This window comes from Apus apus, chromosome 12 (genome assembly GCF_020740795.1).
Source record: "Apus apus isolate bApuApu2 chromosome 12, bApuApu2.pri.cur, whole genome shotgun sequence".
Classification (NCBI taxonomy): Eukaryota; Metazoa; Chordata; class Aves; order Apodiformes; family Apodidae; genus Apus; species Apus apus.
Window position 1 is genome coordinate 20,275,622 of NC_067293.1, and position 15,824 is coordinate 20,291,445.

At 51.9% G+C, this 15,824-nt stretch overlaps 1 protein-coding gene across 1 annotated transcript; it reads right to left on the bottom strand.

Moving 5' to 3' along the window:
* Positions 1–1,018: 1,018 nt before the first annotated feature.
* Positions 1,019–12,224, bottom strand: LOC127389795 (G-protein coupled receptor 83-like). Its single transcript, XM_051630643.1, has 7 exons — positions 12,163–12,224; positions 10,306–10,388; positions 9,544–10,035; positions 8,633–8,758; positions 7,492–7,625; positions 4,439–5,047; positions 1,019–2,886 (listed from the first exon to the last, which is right to left on the bottom strand). The coding sequence occupies exons 3-6, from the start codon at positions 9,925–9,927 to the stop codon at positions 4,453–4,455; spliced, it is 1,239 nt and encodes a 412-aa protein (XP_051486603.1). The 5' UTR covers positions 9,928–10,035; positions 10,306–10,388; positions 12,163–12,224; the 3' UTR covers positions 1,019–2,886; positions 4,439–4,452.
* Positions 12,225–15,824: the final 3,600 nt, after the last annotated feature.

Below are 15,824 nucleotides of genomic sequence, written 5' to 3' on the forward strand. Positions count from 1 at the left end.
AAGGTTAAATGACACTCATAACCACTGGATGTGCTCGGGGCTCCCAGAACTGCTCTCCTATGGAAGGGATGATGGGCAGCTACCACTCCAAGGTGTGCTTGTTGCTTCCCAGACATTTGGCTGCTTCTGAGGAATCCAGCAGCCAGTCTGTACCAGCATTCTTGGGCAAGACTCCCAAAAAATAACTGAAAATGTGTATCTGTCTTGCACCGTAAAACAGCCTGGGGGTGGGATTTAATCCCCGGCTTGGCTCACACCCCAGAATTTGCCAACAGCAAGGTAGATTTCCTTTCAGCATCACAGCAAGAGCTATGGCTTCTTACACCTCATGGAAGAGAGCAGTGTTAGTGCTGTTGCTATGGTTATTTCCTAAAAGCCCAAGCAATAATATGCACTTTGACAGAAAACATAGAAATATCTCTTTATAGAACTGGTGTGAGTGTTGTGTGCACGGTGCAGCACCCAGCAGTGTGTGGATGGGCACAACACCCTGTGCACAGGGCTGGGCACCCACAGCTCCCCCAAAGGATGGGAGTTTCCATCTTCTGTTGTTTCTTTGGGAAATCTTTGCTCTGTGTCTACCGTTCAAAGAGCCCTTGGAAAGTTTTGTCCGGGGTGATAAATCGTAGGAAATAAAGACTATGCTCATCCAGGATTGTCACTTGGGCCCAACACGACAACACACACACTCTGGGATGAGGAGGACAAAGCTCATGGGTTGAGACAAAGGACAAGGAGGGTTCTTCACCGATTGAGGTCACGGGCAAAAGAGACTCCACTTGGGGAAAATATAATAATTTAATTTAACTAATCAAACACACACAGGACACACACAACACAAAGAGCAGGGCTCACACACCTCACCCCACCCCTCCCTTCTTCCCGGGCCCAAATCCCTTTGTTCCCGGTTTCTCTCCCTCCTTCCCCCCAGGCACAGGGGGATGGGGTTTAGAGTCACTCACAGGCTGGTGGTTCCTGCTGCTCCTTCCCCCTCAGGAAGCAGGATTCCTGACAGTCCTGCCCTGCTTCCCCACGGGTCCCTCCCATGGCAGAGTCCTCCACCAACCTCTGCTCCATCAGCCCTTCCCACCAGCCCCGGAGCTGCTCCAGCGCTGCCCGCAGAGTCACGGGCTGGTCGGGAACAGGCACCTCCCCTGCCCGGGGGCTTCCACAGCTGCACCATCCCAGCCCACTGGCCACAAAACCCAAGCCCACTGGCCAAGTTCCCCCCTCCTGGCGCCTTCAGGGAATGTTCCACCATGTTCCTCCATGAGTGCAGGGGCACAGCTGCCATCTCGCCATGGGCTGCAGGGAAACTGCTGCTCGGGCACCTTCTTCCTCACCAACCACCAGCACCGCTCTGCTCCTACAGCCCAGCTCTTAACTCCTGGCTCTGCTCAGATCTTATCAGTCCTTTCGTATGTTAATGGCAGAGGTTCATCTATTGTCCCTCTAATGGCTCCTTGGCTGGTTTGGAGCAGGGGCAGCTTCTCACCAGAGCCACCCCTGGGGCCCTTCCCCCAGTACCAAAAAACCCACCAAACCAAACCAGCACAAGGGTGAAACTCGAGGTGAGTGTTCCTGTTAAACCCTGCCTGCGTTTTGGGCGACACCTGTGGTGTTTTTCATTAGTATCTGTCTGAATCAGTTGAAAACTGTTAAAAGCAAATCAGCCCATGAATTATAGTGACCAAACTCTCTGTCTGCCTCATTAACAGGTGGGTGCTGCTCTCACGGCTCCCTTAGCACCTTCTGCTACTGCATGGCAGAGGTGGGTAGACTTTTTCAATTATTATTACTTGGCATGAATCCTGTCACCTACTGGCAAACAGTGAGTTAAAACTTGCCCTCTGAAGGGAGAGAGCTTGTTGTCTGTCAACAGCCCGGATCAAGTCCTCCAGATCCAGAACAAGCACCATGTGGGGAAGCTTGGTGCCAGGGGACTGTCCCTCCTGCCCCCCAGCCACATCCTGGGTGACCCCACACTTTACCCAACCGTTGCTGAACTCTCCTGCTTATTTTTCATCCCTGTTCTGGACTCTGAGGAGTTGGGGGGTGACTTTTTCCAGTTCATCCTTTTGAAGCAGGACCTTGCAGGACTTCTTTCCTTTCTGTGCCCATCCAACACAGCACCTCCCAGGCTCTTCATGGCCACCTCCTGGGTTGCCCCCAGGCTGCCATTATTCACTTTTCCACTCTCAAAGGAAACTTTCCAGTTGCTGGGAGAAGCCCATTCACTGCACCTTACAACTGCATCTCATTTACATCCTCAGCTCCTGCTAAAACTTGTGCTACAGCAACCAAAGGATGAAAGATGCTGGGCCTTTGCAATCTTTGGGAAAAAGTCTCTTAAACTTCTAAGATATTTGAGTGGAAACCAGCTGCCACATTTCCATAGCAGCAACTAAAACTCCACACTGCCATCCACCTCTCCACAGGGAATAAATAATATTTTAATAAAGTGGAATACACAGTAGTTCGAGGGTCACTTAAAGTTGATGAGGAGTGAGGAGCAGCAAAAAGGCAAATAGATTCTCTGTAATATTTAAATAAGGTGATGCTCATTGATTAGAGAAATTGTTAACATTTTTTAAAACTCACCATGATGTTTTTTGACTGAAAACAGACCCTGCCCTACACAGAGAGAGGGTGCCTGCACCCAGCAGCAGGCTGCCCTAATTTCCCATATTCAAATCATTGTCAGTGTCCAAGTGAAGTGCCTCAGGGACTGTGTGTTCATCCATTTCTGCTGCTACTCGTGATGCTGTGTTCTCTTCTCCTTATGCAGATGCTGCAGTGTACCCCTCAGGTGCAGGGAAGTGGCCAAGAGGGGCCAAGTGACCTGGAAGTGAGGACCTTCCCTCCTTTCTCTCCTGTTCCATCCCACTGTGGAAATGGGGGGGAAATAATCAAACCTTAGTTTCCCTTCTTCAGTCTGTTTCATCCTCCCCAGCAAGGTGATGGGAGCATGGCCTCATCCCCATCAGTGACCCAGGTCCCCCCTTCCCCAGGCAGAAGCTCAGTCCAGGCTATGGGCAGGATAACCAGGAGATCCCTGGCCCTGAGCAACCACCACTGCCTTGGAACTGCTGAAAACCATCACCTGCTCTTCACCAAGGACACAAACCCGAAGTCCTCACCTGCTCCCCACAGGACATTCCTTCCAGCCCATCACCAGCTTGGTTGCTCTCCTCTGGATGTGTTTAAGGACCTTCAGAACCTTCTTAAGTGGTGGGGTCCAGAGCTGCCCAGTGCTCCAGATGTGCTGCACCAGTGCTGAGCATTTTTTATCCAAAGCAGTTTGCTTGGGTTTTTTTGCTCTGAGTACAGAGTTTCCCTAGGAATTTCAGGCCTGAGGACCAGAGACCAGTCCATACCCAGCCCAGTGCCCAGTCACTGCTCCAAAAATCACACAGCAGTTCTGGCTTCTTTGTCCCTTTCATGTCTGTTTTCCCTTTCTTTTGTCTTTTTTTTTTTTTTTCTTGTCTCTCATGTACTAAATCTTTCCTTTGTTCTCTATCTTTTTTTTCACCAGCCTCCCAAGCATGGCTAAAATGAACCGTCTTTTTCCCAGGACTGTAAACAAGATCTTCCCTCTTAGCTTGAGTCCCTTCTGTTGTTTAAATGAAACTCTTTTCCAGCTATTAGTAATTATGGAGGATGATTTCATCCTTCAGCTAGTGAATGCTACAGCCCTGATGAAATCCTTTTGGCCCTTTGTTTAGTGCCAGTGTAGGTTTATCTCCTGAATTAATACATTCACAATAAAAACAAAAATAAACTCTTAATGGGCTAAATTAGTCCTCCTGAGTGTCATCTGAGCCATCTGAGCTGCTCCCAGCACAGGGCCCTGCCCTTTTTGGCTGGTTTTGGCTCTTGGCTCTGCAGCTCCAGTAGCAGGAGAGGGAGGGAGGGGCAGAAGGAGAACCAGCTGAATGGGATGTTGCTATGGACTGACCTTACCTCTGCTGGGAGGCTTTGGTAGAAATTATCTGGTGACACTCTGTAGGAATGGAGTCAAACTGGGTGTCCAAGCCCTCCCTTCAGACACCTGGAGAATGGGTCCATTCCTGTTGCTCTGCAAACCCCTGTGTCAGGGCACATCATGAGCTCTGAGACAGGCCGGTGACTGGGGACAGCTCGAGTGTTGCTAGACCTCTGGGTCTTGCTCCCTCTGCTAGTGAGCAGGTGGGAAACCGCAAAAGCAGATCCTGTCTGTGCCCTCCATGTGCCCTGCACATTTGCTGCTCCCAGGGACAGTGGAGCTGGGGGCTCACAAGGAGGGTGCCTGAGAGGCTCCACTGCTGCTGCATGGAGTGAAGGGCTGCTACTGCCACACAAGTCCAAAGTCAGTGGGAAAACCCCAGAGCAGCAACACTCCTTCCTGAGGAGAAACAGGGAGATGCCCTTTGGCATCCACCCAATCCAGCTAACTCACCTCAGCTCTTGGGCTCACAACTCCGTGGTGGCCATCTGGATGTGTGCAGTGGAGCAGAGGGTCTGCGTGGCAGGTCCCTTCCTGAACCTGGCCTGCTCCATCCACGCCTCACGGCAGGACGAGGCCATGGGTGGCAGTGCATGGTCCTGGGGCTGAGGCAGCTTCTGGCACATGCAGAGCAGGGACTTGAGCTCTGAGCGGAAGCTCTCGTTCAGCCAGCAGTAGATGAAAGGGTTGTAGCAGGTGCTGCTCATTGCAAACCAGTGCAGGGCAAAATAGAGGGAGTTCTTTGTCTTGATGCCCAGGCTGGAGATTAGCACCACGTAGCAGTTGAGAGGGAACCAGCAGACAGCAAAGACCACCACCACCAGCATCAGCATCTTGATGCTCTTCTTCTTGTTCCTGCGGTGGGTGATGTACTGCTGCGTGGTGACGTCTCCTATGGCATTGCGGAGCCACAGCTTCTTGGCCAGGCGAGTGTAGGTGACAGTGATGACTAGCAGAGGCAGGAGGTAAAGCAGGAGAAAGGTAGACAGGTCCAGATACTTCCAGACCAGCTCTGCAGGCTCGGGAAAATCGGGGAGGCACAAACTCCGGACAGTGGCTTCCCTTGGAAAACAAAGACATACGTATCTAGGGTGAGGTCACTGCAGTGCTGCTCATTGGGCAAACCTCAGTGGGGCTTCCACACCACCCATAACCAGCTTCTGAGTATTGACTAACAGAAGAACCGAGTTTAACTCTGTGCAACAGCTGGTTTATCAGCACTTCCCAATACATCTGTCCCATTCCACCTGATGGCTCCAAGCTCTGCTCACGTTTTCTGCCTGGCTGCAGCTCTCAGCACCCTTTGCAGAGCACCTCACATCCCTCCACATCCTGCAGCAGATGACTGGAAGTGAGGACACATTAGAGGAAAGGAGCACTCACACATTTATTTATGGTGGATTCTTTCTCCTTTTCTTTCTTTTCTCCCCCTCTTTTTCTTCCTCTTACTCCATTTTGCCCTTCTTTCCTCAGCTCTCTTATAGTCATCACAGACTTTAGACCCCATCAGGCTGCATTATTTGTTGCAGTATTGATTAATATCTTTAATATCCTGTTTTCAACCCCTGGAGCTGGCCTTTGTGCCACAAATAGAACATTGCTTGAAAACAGAGGGCCAGGAGCAGGGCCCTCATGGCCTTTGGGAGAATGACAAAGGGAGGGGGACACACAGGGATCCACCAAGCACACAAACCCTGGAGATGTTTGTCAAGAGAGGAATCGATGCAGAAGAAAAATCATCCTTTGTGAACTGTGCTCCCAACCTTTTTCTCTCCAGGATCTGGCAAGACCAGCGGGCAGAGCTGCCTGCCTGCTGCAGGGGACCTGCCAAAGCAACTGGAGATCTGGCAGGGGGAGCAAGGGCAGCACCCAAGGCGACACTGCTGTGAGGGTCAGACCTTCCCCAGGCGTGGTGGAAGAGCAAAGCTGCAGGGAAAGAGGAGGACTGAGAAGAACAAGTGGGGTCACCTCTCACTACCGCCCGGGAACTGGCATTTGGGGAATGCCTTGAGCTTGGGACAGTGTTGGGGCTGTGGCCATTGGCTCTGGAGCATGGCTGCAGGCTGGTGAGGGTGATGCTGAGGCTGGTGAGGGTGACGCTGAAGCTGGTGAGGGTGATGTTTTGGTGTGTGTGGAGCCCAAAAAGGCATTTAAACAGCGTAGGCAGTGGCATGAGCTGCAGATTCATTTGATGCCACCTGCTGCCCCCTTCCTCTCACGTCCTGAGGAGGGGCAGAGAGCTGCAGAGGAGGCCTACCGTTACTTCAGGGAAGAGGCTGGCTGAGAGCAAAACCAGACAGGACACTGTGTCTTGGTAAACCCTGGTACTGCTGTGCCCTGCAGCCAGAGATCTTTGATGGTGGTAGAGTCACGTCCTTCCAGGGCCCCAGCAGCTCCCTGGTGGGGCTCCTCAGGAGCCCCCCCACCCTACTGCAGTTATTATGAGCAATATGACAACTGGGATTTTTATTCAATGGAAAGCAGGGCTGAGAATAGCACGTCCTGGAAGTCCTTCCATGGCTGAGCTGCCCCATGCCAAGGGAAGGCTGGGTTTCCTCCGCCCGTGCTGAGGGATGACCAGCAGCAGGTGCCACGAAGCAGAGCACAGTGATGGTTCATTCACCAGCAATGTGTCCAGCAACACCCTGAGCACAGCTGCGGGCCAGGCCAGCACAGCAGTAACCCAGCACGCTGTTTACAAAGGCTAAGCAGCTGAAGATACTCTATCCCCACGGAGGTATCCCAGTCACATGAAGCACAAGAGAAGAGCTGCAAAGCCCAGGGGTGACACTCCCAACTTTTGTAACCTCTGGTGTTCAGGCAGCAGCAGAAGCAGAGCAGGGTGCCCAGCACTGTCCTGCCCTGCTGAGGGGAGGGAAGGGGCTGTGCTGGAGGAAAAAGACACTTGTTCTTTAAGCAGAGGCTCAAAATCTATGGCAGCAATAGATGGAAATCCTCCTCCCACCGCCCACGGTTGCCGCCTTGCCCTGCTCCCCAGGGTGGTCTCTTAGCATGGAGGTTGTTTTCACTGTAAGATGATCCCTCAGCCCCCAGCCCGGCATTCCTGCCAAAGGCAAGCACCAGCAGTGTGACAGGACACCAAGAAAACACCACTTTGTGTAGTAGCATTATGGGCTGTTTTCTAGCCAGGAGCAGTCACAGCAATGCTGCAGAGCGGTGGGGACGAGAGGGGCAGAGGAGGTTGGGTACCACAGAGGAAAAAAAGACTGCAAGGGAAAACAACCCAAAATGTCTGGTTTTTTATTTCTCCCTGGCAGAAGGTGACTTACCAGCAATGAATTCCATCACTAGACCAGCTGGAAAAGGTGAAAATAAGCTTTTTTGTTTCCCCCTTTTCTTTTTTTCCCCTTCCAGATCAGAACCTTCACTTTCTTCTGGCACTTCAGCAGACCTCACACGGATTCGAAATTCCACTTAATCTCTTTTTAAGAGCCACGGCCACAGAGGCCTATCAGACAGACCCCTCGGAAGAGGAAATAACTCACCTGTAGTTGTACTGGAAAAGCTTCTGGTAGATGGCATGGGGCAGAGAGAAGCAGGTTGCCATCAGCCAGATAACAGAGATGCTCAGCGCTCCCTTTGTTAGGGACATCCTCTGCTTCAGGGGGTTCAGGATGACCTGCAACAGAGACTTCATCACTCTCATCACACGGGAAAGCAAAGTCCCTTCACCAGTGCACACAGCAGAGGCATTTTTTAATATGATCTAATGCTGTTTAGAAAATGACAGCTGTGGTTAGGAAAATGTCCTTCTTATTAGAGTGACCTGGAAAATGGGAAACACTGAACTTCTCTGTCTGCTCAGCACTGCTTCTTAATAAACTTTTTCCTATATTTTGTTCTGTGAGGGCCATTTTCCTTAAACTGTGAGTTACATAAAATAGGAAAAAAAAAAGATTCTACACAAGTCTCTTCACTTACGGGTATGCTTTTTTATTCTATATGAATGACATAAAGAAATGTCTCCAGTTCTAGCTGAACCTATGAAGCTGAACCCTCCTCCCCTCTTCTGAGGCATTAATGCACCTTATATGAAATTTTCTTCATTAGTTTCACAGAATCACAGAACATCAGGGATTGGAAGGGACCTCCAAAGATTATCGAGTCCAACTCCCCTGCCAGAGCAGGCACAAAAACCAGGGCAGATCACTCAGAAAGGCATCCAGACAGGTCTTGAAAGTCTCCAGAGAAGGAGACTCCACAACCTCTCTGGGCAGCCTGTCCCAGGGCTCTGTCACCCTCCCAGTAAAGAAGTTCTTCCTCATTTTGAGGTGGAACTTCCTCTGCTTGAGTTTGAATTCATTGCCCCTTGTCTTATCACAGGGCACTAGTGACAAGAGGTTGTCAAGATGAAAAGGTAAAGAGAGTACAAAATCCAAGAGTCTGGAAGATACTATCTGACTGACAGCAGAAGAAAACAGTTATTGCTGGAGAGAAGCACATGGCCTGGGCTGCCCTCTCCCTCCTGTGCTGGCCATGCACACAAGGGGAGGCTTTGAATCCAGCTCTAGAGCCTTCTGATGGATACAGGTTAAATCCCCAGGATTCAGCCACCTTGAACCTTTGGCTTGTCCAAGAGGAGCTTGGGAAGAGCCTTGCCAGAGGGGGCTGCTGTTGGTGCTTTACCTGGTGCCTGTCCAGGGCGATGGCCATCAGGGTCAGTGTGGAGACGTGGAGGGAGCAGTACTGCACGAAGCGGCTGACGTGGCACATGGCCTTTCCAAAAACCCACGTGCTGTTCACAAAGCGAACCTGAGGAGAAACAACTGCTTATCAGCCAGCAAAGGCACCAAAAACAGGTCCCTGGGGATTTGGATTTGCTTTCGATTGCACCTGAGCTGGCATGCAGGGTTTGGCTGCCTGGGCAGCTCCACCTGAAACCCAAAGATGAGCTACGTTGCATTTTGAAACACCTTTATGTAAGAGTTCATAAGACCAAACACCACAGACTGAGTGGAGCTGGTGCAGCCCTCCTGGCTTGTTCCTCTAAACCCCATTTGTGAACAGCAGTAATAATTTTTTGATTATCCTAAAAACTGTACTTAGAAAAAGTGGACCAAGTTTTAGTCACGTAAACCCCCCTTCAGGTCTGGAGAGCTTTCACTGAAGATTTTTCCCCAACTAGCAGGTCTGAAAAGCTTGACTGCTTTCTAACAGTCACCCGAGTATGACCAGCACACAAGTTTATTTTTACCCACTAAGTTGTAAGTGTGACTCTCTAGTGCTCTCCTGCATCTACAAGAAAAATGCAACTTCATTTAGGCATTTATTCTGCATTCCCCAAGAGGCTCTTGTTTGGTGCCGTACTTGGAAAGACTTTAGAGCCTTTTAGGACATAGAGAGTCTGGGGGAGCAAAGGGAGCCCACAGGCTGCTGAGCAGTGTTTTACTTGCCTGGTGGAGTTGCCTATCAGACCTCATTGTGTCAGTTGACACCTCAGCCTTAGAAGAGCAGCATACAGAGGGGTTGACCACACTAGAGCATTCTTGGGAGAGACTCCCCTCCTGGCTGAGGGGACAGCAAGGGGGGCCACTTACCAGGGTAAAAGGCGTGTTGAGCAGTGTGATCATAATGTCAGACACAGCCAAGTTGACAATGAAAAGGCTGGTGGCCGAGTGCATTCGCTTGTTCTTCAGCACCACATGGCACACCAGCATGTTCCCAAAGAGGGACATGATTATAATGACTGAGTATGCCATGATTAGGAGAGCTTTCACTGTTGGTTTCTGGGATTCTGGCTCGTATTTAGCCAGCTCAGCAAATTTTTCCCACTCAACAATGCGGCTGTCTGTCCAGTTGAAGGTGGTCCTGTTGGTTGCTTGGTAGATTGACATGAGTTTGGCCAAGGAAGAGTAATGATCAAACTCCTTAAGAAACCCCATCGTCTGTAACCTGTATGACTGAAGCAGCTGGTGAGACATGGTGGGTTAACCTGAGTCTTCACTCAGATGACATGGCAAATGATCCATTAGCTTCAGCTGCTTGGCTCTCTAGGAAGCTGGTGAAGATGCAGTTGCCATTGCAAACACCTGAAAATACAAAGCTGGAGAGAGCCTCCAAGGTGTGGTGTGCTCCCCAGGGGCAGCAGCAGCACTGGGGAGCAGTTCCAACAGGCACATTGGAAAGGGGCTGGTTTGAGACCACATGCTCTCAACCCATCCATACATCAAGCAGAGCAATAGCTCCACAGGTGGGCTGGGAAGAAGATCTAGTTATTACATATAGCAAAGGTGATAAAACCTCAGGTGGGGTTTGAAGTTGTGTTAATCCCACATCAGCATTTTCTTCTTTGTTCTCACCCAAGTCCATTTTTTATCCAAGTTCCATAGAAGGCTGCACTGTTCGTGCTTTCATCCTGTACTTCAAAAACACTGGTTCTTTTCTGTTGAAAGGTAAAGACAAAGCCTTGTGGGGGATCATTTTTAAGAGCACAGGCAGCTTTTGAATGCATATAACCTCAGCAATTATCCGAAGTTGATTCAGAACCCAGGAATCACACCAGAAATTGACCTTAGTCTAGTTCATATTTTGTCCTGCAAACAACTTAATTCTGCTTCAATTGCTTCTGTTTCAGGGACAAAACAGCCTTTCCTGCAAAGGGTGAGGCTTAGCAGTGAGGAAGCATGCAGCTCCCAGAGGAGCCCTTACCCTGTACACAAACCAGCCAACATGCAGCATTCCCTAGAGACAACAGCCTCTGCTTCCTCACCTCCACCAACCACCATTTCCAGGTATTTCTCAATAGATTTTTTTTAACTTGCATTGATCTACTGGTGTTAGGTGGAACCTTTTAACTATGCCCACTGGTACTTAGAGCTATGCTACATACAGGAGCAGAAAGTCCTTCAGAAGCTCTGTCTGGCTTTCTGAGAGAGCTGCTGGTTTGTTTGGTACAAGCCATTCCCTGGCTGTGTGCATGGATCAATGGACCTCACACAGTGTGAAGGATAAATCAGCAGAGCTTTCAGAGTGTTCCAAGGCTGCCCGATCCCTCCCCAGCCCAGGCTGCCTGGTGACAGCTTGGGGCCTGGCAGGTGGTGACTGCAGCAGCCTTCCAGCAGAGCCCACACAGACACAGCACCCAGCTGCAAACCCTGTCCTGCAAGAGCCAGAGCTGGAATGTCTCCTTAAGGAAACAAGGCAGAGGGGACTGAGGGGGTTTGTGCCCCTACCTTCCCACAACAACCTGCTTGGGCTTGTCTGCCTGCTCTGGGGAGTGTCTCGAGTACAGGCAGACCAGGAGTCAGAGAGAAGGACAAAACTTGGAAACAGGCAATTTTCCTGGCCAAATGTATGAGTAAAAGAAGGCTGGGTAGGACAGAGAGCAAGACCAGCACTTTTGGAGTCTGCTGGAGCAAAGCAGCTGTAATGCAGCAGGCAGATCAGCTCCTTGTTGTTCTCCCTGTCCATCAGGACCAGCCCTAGACCAGGTCCCAGTCTGACTCAATCACAAGATACAAAGCTGGGGAGCTGCCATGGAACTAGGATCAAAGCTGAACCAGGGAATGGGATCATTGACTTCATTGGAAGAGGACAGGACTCATTGCAGTGAAACATCTCTGAGACTTGGAGCTCAGCATGAGTCCTGCCTGAACAGGCAACAGGAGCACCCAGCCCTGCATCCCCCTGGGCTCCTGGGCAGAGCTCCTGGGCACCAGGGCCTTAATGGAGCTACAAGGTTCACCCCATGCCTGGGCAAGGAGTGCAGGACTCCACACCTCTGCATGGTCCGCTCTGGTATGCGCTGAGGATGTCACCCCTCATGGGGCAGGGAGAGGGAGCTGCGAGGGGATCTCCTCTGTTCTCCTGGGAAAGGGAGCGTTCAAGTGAGGTCAACCCGGGAAGCTGCAGCGCTGCGGTTCCATGCAACAAGTGATCCCACCTCCCGTTTCTTACACCCGGGTACCACCCGCCGGGCAGAGCCCACGCGGCACCTCTGCTCCCCAGCCGCCTCAGCCCACCGGGCCGGCTGCTTCCGGGCGCAGAAACACGAGCCTTGCCCCGGGACACGCACCGGCAGCTCCCCCGCCCCGGGGCTGAGCGGGCACCGCGTCCCACCCCCCGCCCCAGGCGCGGCGTCACGGGAGGGGCTGCGGGGCACACGCGGGGCACACGCGGTCCCCGGCACAACCCAAGGCGATACACCCGTTACTTACCCCCCGCCACCGGCCGCTCCCGTCCCGGGGGCAGCGGCGGCTCCGCCGCTCCCGGTGCCCGGCCCGGCCCCGCCCCCCGCACGTGCAGGGGCGGAGCCGCCCCCGGGGCGGGGCTGGGGCGGGGTCCCCGCTCATTCATAAAGCGCGGGGCGGGGCTGGGGCGGGGTCCCCGCTCATTCATTAACACCCCGGGCGCGCCCTGCGACCCTCCCCTGCCCCACCCGGCCCCGCCTCGCCCCTCCCGCAGGGGTCATTGGGCCCGGTGCTGCTTAATATCTTCATGAATGATGTTGGCAGTGGCACTGAGGGCACCATCAGCAGGTTTGCTGATGACACCAAGCTGGGTGGTGTGCTCAATACACCAGAGGGACAGGATGCCATCCAGAGGGACCTGGCCAAGCTAGAGGAGTGGGCCCAGGCTGGGAGAGGTCACACTGGAGAGCAGTCATGTGGAAAAGGACCTGGGGGTACTAGTGGATCAAAAGCTGGACATGAGCCACCAACGTGAAGTTGCAGCCCAGAAGGCCAACAGCATCCTGGGCTGCACCACAAGAAGTGTGGCCAGCAGATGGAGAGAGGTGATTCTGCCCCTCTGCTCTGCCCTGGTGAGACCTCACCTAGAACACTGTGTCCAAGTCTGGAGCCCCCAGCACAAGAAAGATATGAACCTGTTGGAACGTGTCCAGAGAAGGGCCACGAAAATGATCCAAGGGCTGGAGCAGCTCTGTGATGAGGACAGGCTGAGGGAGTTGAGGTTGTTCAGCCTAGAGAAGAGAAGGCTCAAGGGGGACCTCATAGTGGCCTTCCAGTACCTGAAGTGGCTACAGGAAAGCTGGGGAGGGTCTTTTTACAGGGGCTTGCAGTGAGAGGACAAGGGGTAATGGTTTTAAGCTGAAAGAAGAGAGATTTAGGTTAGAGATCAGGCATAAATTATTCAGTGTAAGGGTGGTGAGACATTGGAACAGGCTGCTCAGAGATGTTGTGGCTGCCCCATCCCTGGCAGTGTTGAAGGGCAGGTTGGATGGGGCTTGGAGCAACCTGGGCTGGTGGGAGGTGTCCCTGCCCATGGCAGGGTCTTGGAACTAGATGATCTTTAAGGTCCCTTCCAACTCAAAACATTCTGTAATTCTGTAATTCCTGGGGAGCAGGGCCCCGCAGTCCATGGGCGGTGCAGCTGGTTCCCCGCAGGCAGAACCGGCTCCCTGAGGCAACAGGTCGAGCTGTCCCTGGGCCCGGGGTCACCCCAGCTCTGGGGGTTCCGCAGAGCCCCGTGGTGCACCCCAGGAACACAGTTTGTCTCCAGGCACGTATGCAGCGCGTGGAAAACAACGCAATTTGTTTTGGCTTATTTCTGTGCCACAGGTTTGCAGGCACTTGACGGGCACTAAAGAGAGGTCTGGACAAAGAGGGAAGTTTGCAGCACAGAAAACGCCACAGGAATCGTAACTCACGTGTTCCGCGCTGGCATTTGAGCGCAGGAAAGAGCTGCTTACAAGTGTCAAGTTATTCTTTCATTTTTAAAGTGTAAGAAGCAGCAGACAGAATGCTTGATACAGGTAGTGAAAATGGGACTGTTCCTTTTGAAGACAAGCTGTTTGTAAGTTCTTGTGAAAAAGGAACAAGATTCTTTTATTCTTCTAAGAGATTTGACTCGAAAGTATTAACAGGAGCTGGAATAATGGGTTGTTTTTTCTTCCAAGTGGGTTTGCTAGAACACACCTGCAGATGCTGAGGAAGAAAGTCTGATCTTGTCCCCACATTAATTCCCAGAACAGCTGGTACAGAAAGCTAGTGCTGGTGCCACCTTTCTGAAGAGGGGTTGCTGAGAAGCCTGACTTGAAGCCCAGCAAGCCCAACGGGGACCTTGTGTTGACTTCTCTGGGCTCTAAACCAGGTTCCTGGACAGAGCTGTGGCACCTGCAGCATCCAGCTGCGATGTGGCAACCTCCACAGAACAGAGCTGGACCCCAGGGTTGCCAGCCCTTGTTCTTGTGGGGGACTTCAACTTCCAGGTGTCTGCTGGAAATATAACACAGCAGAGTGTGAGCAGTCCCAGAGGTTTCAGGAGTGCGTGGAAGAAAACTTCCCCGCACAGCTGGAGAGGGGGCCAACTAGAGAAAGTGTCCTGCTGGACCTGCTGCTTGTTAACAAGAAAAGGTCTTGAGGGGGATACACAGGTTGGAGTTTGTCTTGGGCAGAGTGATCATGAAATGATAGAGTTCTCAGTTCTTGAAGAAGCAAGACAGGGAGCCAACAGATCTGCCACCTTGGAGAGCAGACATTGGCCTGTTTCAGAGCATGGTCAAGAGTGTCCCTTGGGAGACAGTCCTGAAGGGCAAAGGAGCCAGGAAGGCTGGTTATACTTCAAGGAGGAACTCTTAAAGGCACAGGAGAAGGCCACCCCCAGGACCCAAAAGATGAGCCGAGGGGGAAGAAGACCAGCCTGGCTGAACAGAGAGCTCTGGCTGGAGCTCAGGAACAAAAGGAAAGTTTACAGCCTTTGGAAAAGGGAGTTGGTAACTTAAGAGGAACACCAAGATGTAGTGAAGCTCTGCAGGGGGAAAATTAGAAGGGCCAAAGCTCAAGCAGAGCTCAGCTTGGCCACTGGGGCTAAAGAGAACAAGAAGAGGTTTTTCAGTATATCAATAAAAAAAGGAAGACTAGAGAAAACATCATTCCACTGATGGGTGAGATGGGAGCCCTAGTGGTGGAAGACACAAAGAAGGTGGAGTTACCAAATGCCTTATTTGCTTCTGTCTTCACTGCTAATGCTGTCCCTCATGAATCCCAGACCCTGGAGGCAAGGGCAAAGGTCTGGAGAGAGGAAGACTTTCCCACGGTAGAGGAGGACCAGATTAGAAACCACTTGGCCAAACTGGAGATCCATAAGTCCATGGGCCCTGATGTGATGCACCTGTGAGTACAGAGAGAGCTGACAGATGGTATTGCTGGGCCACTCTACATCATCTTTGAGAGGTCATGGAGAACAGGAAAGGTGCCTGAGGACTGGAGGAAGGCCAATATCACTCCAGTCTTCAAAAAGGGCAAGAAGGAGGACCCAGGGAACTACAGGCTGGGAAGGTGATGGAGTGACTCATTCTGGGTGTCATCTCTAAACACGTTGAATAAGTTATTGGGAGTGGTCAACATGGATTTACCAAGGGTAAGTCACGCTCAACCAATCTGCTAACCTTCTGTGATGACTGGTTGGCTGGACAAGGGGAGAACAGCTGATGTCATCTACCTTAACTTCAGCAAGGCTTTTGACTCCTGTAACGTCCTCATTAGGAAACTGAGGGAGTGTGGGCTGGATGAGTAGACAGTAAGGTGGATGGAGAGCTGGTGTGTGACAGAGCTCAGAGGGTTGTGATCAATGGAGCAGGGTCGAGTTGGAGGCCTGTAGCCAGTGGTGTCCCCCAGGGGTCAATACTTGGTCTGGTCTTGTTCAACATCTTCATCAATGACCTAGACAGGGGGACAGAGTGTATCCTCAGCAAGTTCATTGGTGATACCAAACTGGGAGGGGTGGTGACACTCCAGAGGACTGTGCTGCCATCCACTGTGACCTGGACAGGCTGGAGAGCTGGACAGAGAGGTACCTTATGAGGTTCAACAAGGGCAAGTGTAGGGTCCTCCATCTGGGGAGGAAGAACCCCAAGCAC

Bases quoted from the DNA above. Each gene is read 5' to 3' on its own strand.
- LOC127389795 (XM_051630643.1), bottom strand. From the start codon at position 9,927: ATGTCTCACCAGCTGCTTCAGTCATACAGGTTACAGACGATGGGGTTT. The intron at 8,759-9,543 runs GTAAGTGGCCCC...GTTTCTCCTCAG, and splicing joins TCAACACGCCTTTTACCCTG to GTTCGCTTTGTGAACAGCAC. The intron at 7,626-8,632 runs GTAAAGCACCAA...TCTCTGTTGCAG, and splicing joins TCGCCCTGGACAGGCACCAG to GTCATCCTGAACCCCCTGAA.